Raw genomic sequence first — 13,310 nt, 5'->3', positions numbered from 1 at the left:
AAGAATGAAGTCTTAGAAGTGAGAGGATCCTGAGCTTAGGACAGCCATCATATGGATGGAAGTAGAGCGATCTGAAAAAGAATTGGGTGAAGTACCTGCAAGGAAGGTGTATCTTAGCAGCATCACTTTGGCTGGCCTGACACAGCAAGTCATTATTTTGAGGAGCCAGCTGAAGACCAAGAAGAGATCAAGGAAGAAACTGAGTGAGGGAGAGGGGAAGAATAAAGAAGGTCCATGAAATGCATGGGCATAAGGCAGAGAAGGTAGAAAAATAAAAATCAACACAGATGCAGCCTCACATAGTAAGATGGTCAGAAGCCAAGTTGGGAAGTGGAAACAAATCACAGCATTTCATTATGAACCAGCTAAATTTTACTTAACTTTGCCATCTCTTCAAGCAGTAAAGTGAGAGGGTAGCTTCCCCTGCTTGGTGAATCCATGTAAAAATCTTCTATTGGGTGCATGCTTGACAAGCTGTTAGAGGCCTCATCCCTGTTCCTTTAAAGAAACCCTGCAGAGGTCAGTCATGCTGGGCAGGACCAGGGCTTGGGTCTGAAGGACAGTGACCATGCATTTCTTCTGTGCCAAAGTACTGGGCAGGCCTGCACCTCTAGAGTAGACACCAACTCATTTTGAAGGAAAATCCTTAAGTAAATTTTCCAGTGATGCAAGCCAACAGATCTTCCTCATGTTCCTACGTGTCTCTAAGAGACGATTACTTAATATGCCACTGTCTCTTAGGCCAAATGTCCCAGGCTAGCATGAAGTTTCCAAGTCTCTATTTATGACTGTTCTTTTAAGTAGAAGTATTAATTTACTGAAGATCAAATTCCAGCTTACTCTAAGATAATTTAAATAATGGTGGCCAAAAAAAAAAATTCAGCCTAACAATGAAGATTTGAGTAAACTGAAGCATTTTTAATGTGATTTCCTAGATTATTTTAGTTGGTAAAACATACCCCATAATCATGAATAAAACACTACATGTTTCATCCTGCCATTTTAAAAGGGTTGGTTTTATTCAACTGTAAAAACATTATTTCAGGACTTCGAAATCAAAATTATTCTTACCCTCCCTTAAACCAAGTTAAACATTTTGTTCAATGCAAAATTTGTGGATTTTTACTTTTCATGCTGACAAACAATTTGAAAAACAGTAATTTTAAGTTTATGAGGAGTTTATTATTTGTATATTTTTGAAACTTAAAGGAAACTGTCACATTAGTTACACACATCTGCAACGTAAATCAGTCACTAAAAGATAAAAATGAGAAGCAAAAGAAATAGCTTCAGATTTTTATTACTTTTCAGTCATTGAATGCAAAAGACTAAGGCATTCTAGTAGTTTAAATAAAAGGCAAGTGAGGTCTTTGAATTTCATTGTTAAGGGCTTAGCACAAAATTTTTTAGAAGTTTGCCATATATTAATATTTAATTATTTTTAAAGTTCCTCCCCCAATTATGTAAAATATTGCTCTTTTTTGCCACAGTACTGTACTTTGAACTCCACTTTTCTGGAACTATAGGGCACCTTGGTCCTAATCCCATAAAAACTTTCTTTTTAATAATTCATCAGAAGTATTCCTTGGAAGTCACTCCTTCAATATGCAAGTCCCTGTGTTTATTAAAGGAAGGGTGTGGATAAGCTTGAGGTGGGAACCACTTTTTTCTAATAACTTTGATGTTAAAAGACAGTTGTGTAACAGCAGATGGCCTTCTGGTGATAATTTCCTGCATGGCTCCTTTGGAAACATCGGGCTGATTTAATTTATTTTTTATAGGAAATACCAATGAATTTTGTGGATCCCAAAGAAATTGACATCCCGAGTCATGGAACTAAAAACCGCTATAAAACAATTTTGCCAAGTAAGTGAGTTAGCCCTTGGTTTCCTGCTATGACATTTAGTCCTGCTTTGAGAGCATATTGCTGTGAAAATCTAGCTATCTTTATATTTGCTTGATGTGTACCCATTCATACTTGTATTTATAATCCATGTAGAAAGATAACAGAAGCCCAGTGCTGTAGGACTGGCAAATGCAGAATCTCACTGGATGCCTTAGTAGGTACACAGGTTGGCAGCATCCCAGCCACATACTGAAGGGCAGCCTGGGCTCATGCTGATTTTCTCTGAAAGGCAGCTCAGGCAGATGAGGAGAGTGAGGTCTGCCATGCCTTGCAGTAGCTCCTCATCACAGCCCAAACCATCTTGCAGTCACTGAATTCCCTCTGGTTGGGTCAAGAAAACTTAGAACTAAAAAACCACAGACTACAAAAAGCAAGTACAACCTATCTTGTCTTGTAGTGGGTTTCCATCTTTAAAGGTCCTCTGTTGATTGCTTTTTTTTCTTCTCCATGTGCTAAACTGCTTTTGCAGAAATCTGTTTACATTCCTGACACAGTGCTGCCTCTTCATTGCTCTAAACTTGTTACTGCCTTGCTCTACTGCTTCCATATTTTCATTGGCCCAAATTCATATACAATTGCTTTGTTATAATTGGAAGTGATTGAAAACTTTTCAGTGGAATAGTTTTCCTTCAAAATACATGTTTCTCTGAAATGCAGCTGTTTTCATAACATTTGTTGGTGGATAATGAGATATTCCATGTCTCTTTTATTAAAAATTTTGTTTTGTATTCTGTTTCATACTAGGTTGCAGAAGTTTTAACGTTACGCTAAATATAGACATGAATAGTTGAGTTTTTATAATTTTTGACATCACCAAAGTGAAAAAGTTCAGTGATTCAAAATGTTACAGAACATTCCCACAAAAAAATGTAAATCCTTTGCTTAGGTTTGGAATGAAGAATACTTTTAAAATGACAGCATAATCCTATCAACTAGAAATTTGTTTTCTAAACATCTCTAGAATATCCTTGTGGGCGTATGTTAGATGTTAGTCGTTCAAATTCACACATCTTAAATTATGAGATTTCTCTCACCAAATCTGAAAACATTATAATTTGTTCACATAACACCTAGGCCTTGCAGTCAAACTAATGAAAACTGATGGCCTTCAGCCTCTAGATTAATCTCAGAAATGTGATACGTAGCTGGGAAAGAAGCTTGTGTGGAGTCCTTGCTTCTCTTCCACCTCCAGTAAAATTTTCATTGTGTTCAAGGTTAGTTCATCTCTTGCAACCAATAGCTGTGTGCATCTGAATACAGTAGAAAAATGTTGAGGGGGATTAAAGACAGAATGTAACTGAATGCAAGTTAGATACCAAACAATCAGACAGTTCAGCGTCCCTTAGAGTCTGGCGCAGTGTCAACAGGATGCACACCGAGGGTGAAATCCTGACCCCTTTGACGACAGCAGGACGTTTGCCATCAGCTGCAGTGGAGACAAGATATCACCAGCCCCCCTCTGCCTGACTGGCAGATTTTTGGAAGGAGTTCTCCCTTCCCATGGCATCTCCTGTCCCGGCTGCCCCAGCCGCGATCAGGTTTGCCTCCAGCAACGCCTTGCAAATGCGTTGAGACCTGTTTCACTGTAGCATGTGTTTTGAATTGGGACACAACAGCTGGGCCACACTTGATGCTGATGAGCTTTGAGAACCAGTGTGCCTGTGTGTCTTCACCTCCTGTTAGCCGGGATGTGCCACTAGCTCCACAGCACATTTTCAATCCGAGCACACTGCTGCTGTGCACCACAGCTACCCACTGACAGGCACTTTGTAACCGTCCTTGACAGAAATCACAAGGTCTGTTGAGTGTTAGCACCAGGCTTTTTCAAAGAAGATATTTTGAGGATTGAGGCACATGCTCATAATAAGTATTTGCACACCCCACACCCAGTCTGAGAGGCTTTGGAAATTATTTGAGTGATTAAATAGAACAGCTTTCCTGGTTTCCTGCTCAGATGATATCAACCCACTGCTTTGTATACCCGCATCAGCTTTTCCATTCCCAGCACTGGGTGCGTCTCCTGAATCGGGGCACCTGTGATGACAAGTGACGTTGGAGCTGATGGATTATGTCCTAAAAATGCCCAGTCCTGCCAGCTCCACCCTCTATGCTGTGGTAGATATTCTCATTTTCTACGAGATAATTCTGTGACAGGGTGCATGAGGGCAGGTTTATATTAGCAGATACTACCCGGCCAGGCACACTCATGTCAACTACAACTAATGCCTATTGGAAATTGTTCTATATGGAAAACTACAAAGTACAGGAGATGTTACATTTCTATGAAAGATGTTTTAGTTGCAGTATAACATAGCCAACATTCTCATGCAATCACGAGGCTGCCGCTTTAAGTTCTCTAAGTGTTATTTGCATTACAATAGTATTCTAATTCAACTACTGAGGGGCCAGTGTGGGATCAGAGGGAGCTGGCTAAGCAGGTTCCTTAAGATCAGTGTTTCTCCATCCTTCCTCTGGACTGTGGCCCCACCCATAGCTCCTGTTAAACCCTGCTCTGTATCTTTAGCTGCATCCCCTCTGCCACCAGTCTGCAGTATTTCTCACACCCTCTGCACAGGTTTCCAATCCTGCACACAGATTTCCCAGTCTCTCACCACAGCCACTACCCTGTGGCAGAACAGCAGCCCTGCTGCTCATTCCTCATCCTCTTACTCTGCATCTTCACCTTTGCCTGCTTGTCTCCTGCAGCCCCCACTACAAGTCCCTGCAGCAGGACCTCAGCTTCCTACTATCTTCTCCTGTATCTCCCACTACTTCTTCAGCCCTCCATCTTTCCTACTTCCTGTCTCATTTTTCCATCTCAAACCAGAAGCAGAATTCCTGGGGTATTTCGGAGTATATATATATGGAGTTTTGCTTACAAAGGAGCAAGTGGTTAAACACTATTCTGTGGGTATCTTTGTATGTGCAACACATCCATTAGTTTACCATTCCCTATCTCCCTCTGAAGACTAACCTCAAGTCAGAAGTCTGCATCGAAACACCCTGGGCAGAACAGCAGATTCACACTAACATGAAGATAGACAGCACCTAGGGGGTCAGACCCAGAAGTCCACAATCTGTTGCATGAAGTGCTTGTGCTAAAACTGGCTCTGACATTCCACTATGGGGAAAGTTAAATTGTATGAACAAAGCACTTTATTATGAAAGCATATAAACAGATGCTGGAAAACCATTCTCTTGATGCTGAAATTTTTGAGCTCCCTTGCACTCCCCAGTCCTGACTACAAACAGTATACTTGCTCCAGTTCTGCTCCCTAATGAAAGCACCAATGGAGTTCATGGAGTGAATGATCCTCCGGTATCCATGGCATGGTGGGAGGTTGTCCAGCACTGCTACTACTACTATATAACCCTGCTTGTTCCCTGCACCAGGCACTTTCATGGAGGCAAGTTACAGTCCCTTTAACACCCTCCTATTCCTCCAACGTGATAAATTCAGGACAACATTAATTTGTTAAAGATGGAGTTAGAAGTAGCATCTTCTACTCTACTGAGAGAATTATTCCAGACTTCCTAGATACATGGAAAAAAACAGCAGTAATTTTGCCTCAGTTAAAACCGTAGAAGACAAATTTTATTAGTAATTTTAAGTGCTTAGCAGCTCCGGTTCATTTTCAGATGCTTTACAGACATTGATGAATTCAACCTTGCAGTCAGCATCTGTCTTTCTGCTGTAGCTTCAGACTCTAAGACTTTGCCATGCTTGAGGATAAGATTATTACTTCCAAGGTATTTGTCATTCAGAAGGAAGCTAATGACTTCCATTTGTGTCTGATGATTGCCTAGTGGCTCTGGATCTTAAGCATTGCTCAGGTTTTCCTCATCTCAGAGCTCAGTTTACAGCACCTGCCTATTTCATAACTGATCATGACTGTTAATTTATAAAAGATTCCTGTTCGGAAGCAGTGTTTGTTTCATTGATTGGAGTTGGAAGGAGGTCTCAGAAATTGTGAATCTGATTTAGCTGCTCCCTAGTAACAGAGCGATTTATCTCAAGACATGGTAATTAAAACTGGATGTTGAGTCTGCTTGGAAGAGGTTTTTTAAGGTAGGGGTCAAGCGACACCAGAATCAGAGGCATTGTGTGAGCTAGAGGAAGCGGGTGTTTTTTCAAGGCCACGTAGCCTGAGGCATTTGTGGAAATGGCTAATAACCACTCTGTGCTGAAAAGGAATGAGAGGTTTCCTGTCCTCATATTGTTAAGGGAAAAAAAAGCTCTAAGTGAAAAAAGTTAGGAAAGCTAGTACAAAGAGATTTTGACACAAGTTAATTAGGGTTCATGTAGTGCTATTAACAACAGAAGACAAGACTTCCATGTGAAGACTTTGAAGTCATGCAGTCATTTGCATATTTTAAGAAACATACTTTCAAAACATCATCCTGGGTTCTACAAAGGCTCCACTCCTGTTCAAGGTGCTCCTATGACCTCCAGTGGGAAAAGGACATAAAGCATGTTTGGGATCATCCTTCCTCTTCCTTTGGTTTGCCAAGGTTTTATCATGTTCTTAAGAACAGGATGAAAAGTCACAAAAGAAATCTAAAAGCATCTCTGAAAATACTGGCTTTTGCTACAGCATAGGTATATCAGTTAATGTATCAGTTATATATTTCATATGTAAACACCAGGGCCACACTAAATAGTGTTTACTTACCTCTTTCCAGCTCAGTGCCCATGTATGTATCTTTAAACACATTGCCTAGATTGCACTCAGCAAAGGAGCTGCCCAGAGACTATTTCCAAACCAATAGGTGTCTGCATACTGTCAAAAAACCCCACTGATTATAACTGTTTAAGCCAATTGCCAGAAGAAAAGATTTTTTTCAGCATAGAAATATTTCTATATGATTTTGTTAATAGTAGTATATTTTTTTCAGAAAAAATGTGAAGAAAGTCAAAGTGTGTCCGTGGACAGCTGCACATGGGCATCTCATTCCCTGTCTGCTTTGCCCTTTCTGTTACATTGTATACTTGAGAATATACTGGCTTTAATTCCAAAATGGTATTACATGGGGGGTGGGGGGGGCAGGAGGGGGAGAGTGTCTCATCATCGCAAATGAACAAGCAAAACCTTCCTTTCCAGGAGGGAGTTAATAACCCCCAGCTCTTTACTCAACAGAACTGGCCCCCACTCCATTCTAGAGCATCCAAGACTGAAGGAAAGGAGAGTGTGAAGGAAAATGTTCTTGTATTTTGGCATTGTGTCTCCAGTCCAGTACACATGAATGATCACAAATTGGTCAGATGAGGACACAGGGCTGAAGGGAAGAATATGGATTACCTAGTCCAGCCCCTTACAGTGAACTTAAATTGGTATCAAACGCACATATTTGATTTCATCCCAGGCAGAGGAATCTTTTCTTAATTTAAATCCAACTGTCCGGTGTAGTCACTGAACACTACAGCTTCAGGTAAAAGTACCAAAGTCAAGTTCAAAGGACTTGGTGTAATTATGGACCATTGTACAATGGTACGACACAGGTTTCAGAGACAGTCTAGGCAGATCAGCTCAATAGGCAGCATGGGCAGGCTCGACCTTGTTGAGCATTGCCTGGGCCTGACAGTGTTGCTTCAGTGCCCACAGCTCACTGAGATGGTTCTGCACAGCTCAGCCTTGTGCAGTACTGGGGTGCCTTAGTTACGTATCATGATCCTTTGCAGAGGGAAGGATTTGGTGCATAATTCTTTACTGCTTGACAACCCCAAATAACAGTAGGTTTTTTCCTTCAGAAAGTCTTTGATTCTCTTTAGAAATCTTCTAACTATGGGTTTTCTTATTAATTTCCATCTTCCTTGTGCTCTTAGATCCTCTAAGCAGAGTGTATTTGAAACCAAAAAATCCATCTGACTCCTTGAGTACCTACATAAATGCTAACTACATTAGGGTAAGTAAATGTACAGTCTTCATGTACTTTTGAGAAAATATTTTATTTGCCATGTGAGTAGCTGGCTTTGCCAAGGTGCCACTTACTTCATTCTTACCAATCTTCATTGATAATTCCAAATCTTTCTGTCTGCATATGTGTGATAGAAATAGTTTCATGAGCCATTTGTAATAAAGACTACACAACCATGAATGTACAAAAATGGTTGTAACAAAAAAAAATTATCAAATAGTTTATAAAAACATTAAGAAGCACATGCATTACTATTTGTTTACTTCGGTATTTACTGTTTACTACAGCTTTATAGCGAAGAAAAGAGGGTTACCTTTTAACAGTGACAAATACCAGTATTTTCAATATACCAATTGATAGTCCTGAAATCAACAGTTAAGTAATTAAATAAATACTGTAACAGGTTTGGGAAAAGGAACATAGACAGATATATTAAATATACACATGTGCCCACAACACAGTCATTCACATTTTACTCCCTGAACTGGTCAAATGACACAGTGACTTCACCAGCATGAACCCTGTTGGAAAGTATTATGTCTAAGTGTCAGGTATGTTATAGTCCTTGATCACAGACATACACACCCACACACAGAAGCGTTCTTGAACTCATGACAGAGTATATGCTAAATAGACTACAAAGAAACTACTTCAGTCATATTTTAGGAGTGTAGTCCTCTACCTGCAAAATTAAATGTTTTCTTTAGAGTTACTATCCAGACCCTCAGCTGGAATAAAAGTAATAGTGCAATGGCAATTTGGCCCCAGAACTATACAATGATGTTGCTTCTTTAATTAACAGTGCATTAATATGTATGTACACAGCACCATGCCCCTTAACCTGCCTCACTTTGCAACCTGTACTTTCAGCATTTCTTACGAAGACATCACCATGTAACTAAGCAGAGTGGTTCTGTTTGGAGAGCAACTCTTCCATGAGTCAGACCATACGCTGAGTCCTCTGAGGTGTCCCTTTTCCCTATACCACCACCCTTAAAGCCCACATATGGTGATTCCTCCTGCTGCTAACACCAGTTGAACTGTTAGCAACCCAGCAATGAAATGAAATTTCACATTCATGGATACAAAATCCTTGGGCTTGCTGGGATCCTGACAGACCTGTCTTGGACAAAGTATGTTCAGGCAGATTGGTGAGTGGAAGGAGGACAGTTTGTGCCAGCTGAGGATTATCCTACTGGTTCATGCAACAAGTAACAGCTGTCAGGGAGAAAGGCACCCAAAAGGAAGACCCAAGGCTAGAGGCTCCCATGCCATCTCCAGCTGTTCCCCATTCACTCATTCCCTTCAGGCATTGCTAGGCTCTCGCGTGCATTGCTATTGGGCACCCTGTCACTGCACAAACTCATAACTTCTCCTTTTCACCCAAAAAATAAGAATGCAGTGTCCTGTTTTTCCCATTTCTTCTTTTCTTTCCCTCTCTTCTGCTTCCCCACTGTTTGCCTGACCTTCCTTTGACCTCCTACATTCTCGTGTGTATTGGGACTCCCTATACTCCCTATATGTGTTGTCCCTCCTATAAAGCCTCATAAAGGCACTTCTACCGTAGAAAGCATGTATAGCAGAGTCTTTGACTCCACAAGAAATCATGTATTTTAAAATTTTTTCCTGTCATGAATCTTTCTAGACACCGGGTTTATAGTTCTTATTTTCTCTCCTGTGGCTTGTTGACTATGAACTATAGGGTAAATGCTGCCGCAATTTAAATTACAGATTAAAGTACCACTGGATGAGGAAAGTCCCAATAACTTGAAGAATGGAATTAGCTAAAAGAAGCCAAATAAGCAGGGAAATTTGAGAGGAATTGTTGTATTCTTAGGACCATTTAGTTCATCAAATCAGTTTCCAGAGAAAAAACTGTTCTACTGAAAAATTTCTGATCTGCTCTACTGTTAGTCATAACTTCTTTCAGTTCAAATATTTTTTTTAATTTCAGTTTAAGTTTTCTGCCCTTTCTGCTCTGTTATTCACCTGCAATATTGATTGATCACATGAATTTCAAGTAAATGCTTTTGTGTCTGTTTCTAAACCAGGGATATGGAGGTAAAGAGAAGGCTTTCATTGCAACTCAGGGACCCATGATTAATACCGTGAATGATTTCTGGCAGATGGTTTGGCAAGAAGACAGCCCTGTCATTGTTATGATCACAAAGCTGAAAGAAAAAAATGAGGTATGACAACTAGCCAAACTGAGAAATTATTCTTATGGCTGCATACTGTAGAAGGGACTTCAGAAGATACGGAAGGAGGCTAGCAGATAACTGGTTCTTAGATAAACTGTTAATAGGATATGTGAAAAATAATGAGAGGGTAGCCAAATACACCAAGTGCAATTGCGTAGCCATTATAAGTCATGATGTATTAAAAAAAAAAGACAAAAAAGGAATTCCATTTTCCAGATCTGTGCTGTTGGGTTCATAACTTTTTAAGAAACACCTCATTTATCTGTTGGTCACCTCTGTACTTCTTTTTATTTTCTGGTATATAAAGACTAGATGGTTAATGTTATGATTAGCAGTTTCCTGACATGGCTGAAGGTTGCACTTTGCTGTAATGTCAGGGATTTAATCCATTCCCAATGTTACAAATCTTCTGGACCATCCCAGAAATACAGCTTGGGCTCCCAGATGTCAACACCACAGAGGAACTTAAGACAGAATGGAAATAATACTCTTTACCTTAGTATCAATTATACTTGACAATTGCATTTTAGTGGCTAATGGCCAGCTAGATGCCTGTTATGCATTCCATGACTTTTGCATCAATTCCAAACTATATCTTCAATAGCTTTATTTAATATTCATGTAAATTTTTGTCAGGCTTTCATTGATAGTGCCAGAATCCATATTTCTGACTACCAAACATTTGGAACAAAAATCACTCTCCCATGCAGAAGGCCAACACAAAACCTGTTCTGGAAGACTGAATGTTAAAGAAGTGGTTTACAGGGCTTGTGGACAAGATAGAGTCAGAAGTAAAGGAGATGGACTTTTTTCTTTGGTCCAAATTTGGTAACAATTCCCAACTCCAGGTAGGTGCCTCAATCAAGTCTCAGTACGTTGTCATGTAAGCACCAGGGCTGTATTTCCCCTGCTGCACTCACACCCTTGCTATTCAAACTCAGATGCATGATGGTAGAGCAACAGAGTTTATTCAGGCAAAGTTTCTAGTCTGAGTGATGAAGGGACCAAGAGTCTGAGCGCATTCCCAGGGCTCAAACTCACTGCTCCATTTAAATGTGCACTCAGTAGATATATTCTTCTTTCTTCTGCCCTTGACTGCTGCTTCACTCTTTCTCAGCATGAGTTTGGACTTCTAACATGTACTTAAAATCCGGGGGTTTTTAAGAAACTCTTTGTGAAAAGTAGGTTGATCCTGTAAAATGTCCCAAGACATATTCCCAAACCAGATGCCATTTTGCACTAGACTGTTCAAAGAGGTGTTCAGAAGCCCACATTTAGAATTAATCATGAAAGCATAGCAATCGACCCGGCTAATCAACCAAAAGAGTAAGGTATTTCACTGAGGAAATGCTGACTGTTTAAACACTCACATCTGACACTGTGTAAGAAGAATGACTTGAAAGAAATGCCCAGTGGTTTTCATCGTGTCAGGAAGCTCTGTGTTTACCTGAGTTATGCAGGCTCTAGGCACTGGTGTTTATCGGCATTGTTGTGCCTGGCAATGGTAATTTCCTCCGAATAGAAAGGGTGAGGAATCTCAAGTCGTTCCCAGGCTACATAGAGAGGCTGTGTTTGTGCAAGCTGTCCTGTCTAGAAACCTTAGGAGCTCTCCCACCGTCAGCAGGTTCCTCCTGAAACTTTGCTTGCTGTTGAAAAGAAAGCAAACTCTTATTGGTCGTGCTCAACATATTATCTTCACTGTTAAAATATTTGCTCTCTATAGAGAAGGCAAAAGCAGACCTTATTTAGCATAATAGTACTTGGTATTTTTTCCTCTCTGGAGTCTGCTTTATTTCCATCATTTTCAGGGAGGTAAATCTGCAGTATACAGACATAAAAATACCTTCATATCTGAAAGCATATTTGTTCACTCATCCGCATTCACCCCTGAACAAATAAATCTCCATACCTGACTCTCGTGTGTAGGCCATATTCCTCAGTTGGTACAACACCAGTCAGCCTCCATTTGAGCTATAATATACTGTAATGTATGAAGTAATGTATAATGTAGAAGCTCTCACATGAGAGACACATGAAAAACCTTAATCTCAGCAATAAATTAATTTATTTTACGTAAGAATAATTATTTGGGACATTAGTGTCCTAGTTCAAGATATTGATGTAACAAATTTGCATTTAGTGATGGGAATTGTGTGAAATGTCGATGAATAAAGGTTTCTATAGAGCTACTTCCATATATCAGATGAAAAAATGGTTAAGACTTGCTGTGGTAAGTGTAAGTTTTTGCAGGATGGGTGAAGATATGAGAGTAGAGTTCTGAGCTGTACAAAGAAAACATGCAGAATTTGTAAAACCTGTCCTCAAAACTACACAATGTCTGAAAAAATTGAAAATCTACCTGTGCAAGGGGAGTCCACAGCAAAGAAGCTTCTGCCTGAATAACTTGTGAGAAACTTGGAAATATAGGCCATAGTTTTAGAGTTAACATGAGGAAAAACACATCTAGCGATCTAGGTATCCTTTGTGGTCACTGAAGAGCATTAGACACCTCCAAATGGTGATCCATCCCACTTTGAGAGAATGAGATAAATCACTAACTGAAGGTGACCATTCTAATTCTGTACTAATATTCTAGGACACAATCCTCCAAAGCTTTACACACTAGGCACATATAATCTTCATATATTACTGAGTTTAGTCAGAACAACTGAGTAGTGAAATTTCGATAAATATGTGGGGTGTAAGAACATTATAGACACATATAATTTCATAGAGAAGTTTATAGACTTCTGTTGTATCAGACGATTTTTGTCATTGTGCTATGTACTACATCAATAATATGCATTTATTCTGCCTTCAAAACTTACTAGCAATGTTACCTGTTCAATAGGAAACATATTTTGGGAAGCATAAGTAAAGAATCTTGCACAGCATTCCGCAAGAAGAGAGAACTAATACTGCCTGATGCATCAGATTACTCGATAATGCAAATCTTGTTGTCAGTAATTACTAGGACAATACTGCTAACTCACTGCTTAAAGCTCATGTCATATTTCATGTAACATTTTTTCCCTTGGTTCGTCTATAGGCACCCTTATATATGCACAGCCAAGTAGATTTTGGAATTTGGAAATCCTACCTTTTACAAATTTCACATAAGCCTCTTTGAAGATCACTTATTAGTTGAGTATTGGTACCATAGCTAGGTTTTGGAAGAACTTAGGAAGATTTGGTGCTAGCTTTGAGGATTTCAGTATATGAAGGCAAATCCTGCAAGCCCTCTTAGATTATACCTCTCGTGCTTGAGTTAGTAGTGACAGTAAATA

At 39.7% G+C, this 13,310-nt stretch overlaps 1 protein-coding gene across 1 annotated transcript in view; it reads left to right on the top strand.

The window, feature by feature from the left end:
• Nucleotides 1–13,310, top strand: part of PTPRR (protein tyrosine phosphatase receptor type R) — a 126,281-nt gene that overhangs the window by 99,201 nt on the left and 13,770 nt on the right. The window contains exons 7-9 of the mRNA XM_069003896.1: nt 1,782–1,866; nt 7,731–7,810; nt 9,874–10,011. Coding sequence (XP_068859997.1) covers nt 1,782–1,866; nt 7,731–7,810; nt 9,874–10,011 — 303 coding nt within the window. The remainder of the gene's footprint in view (nt 1–1,781; nt 1,867–7,730; nt 7,811–9,873; nt 10,012–13,310) is intronic.

Source organism: Aphelocoma coerulescens, chromosome 1A (genome assembly GCF_041296385.1).
Source record: "Aphelocoma coerulescens isolate FSJ_1873_10779 chromosome 1A, UR_Acoe_1.0, whole genome shotgun sequence".
NCBI lineage: Eukaryota > Metazoa > Chordata > Aves > Passeriformes > Corvidae > Aphelocoma > Aphelocoma coerulescens.
This window is presented reverse-complemented; position numbering and strand designations above follow the sequence as displayed.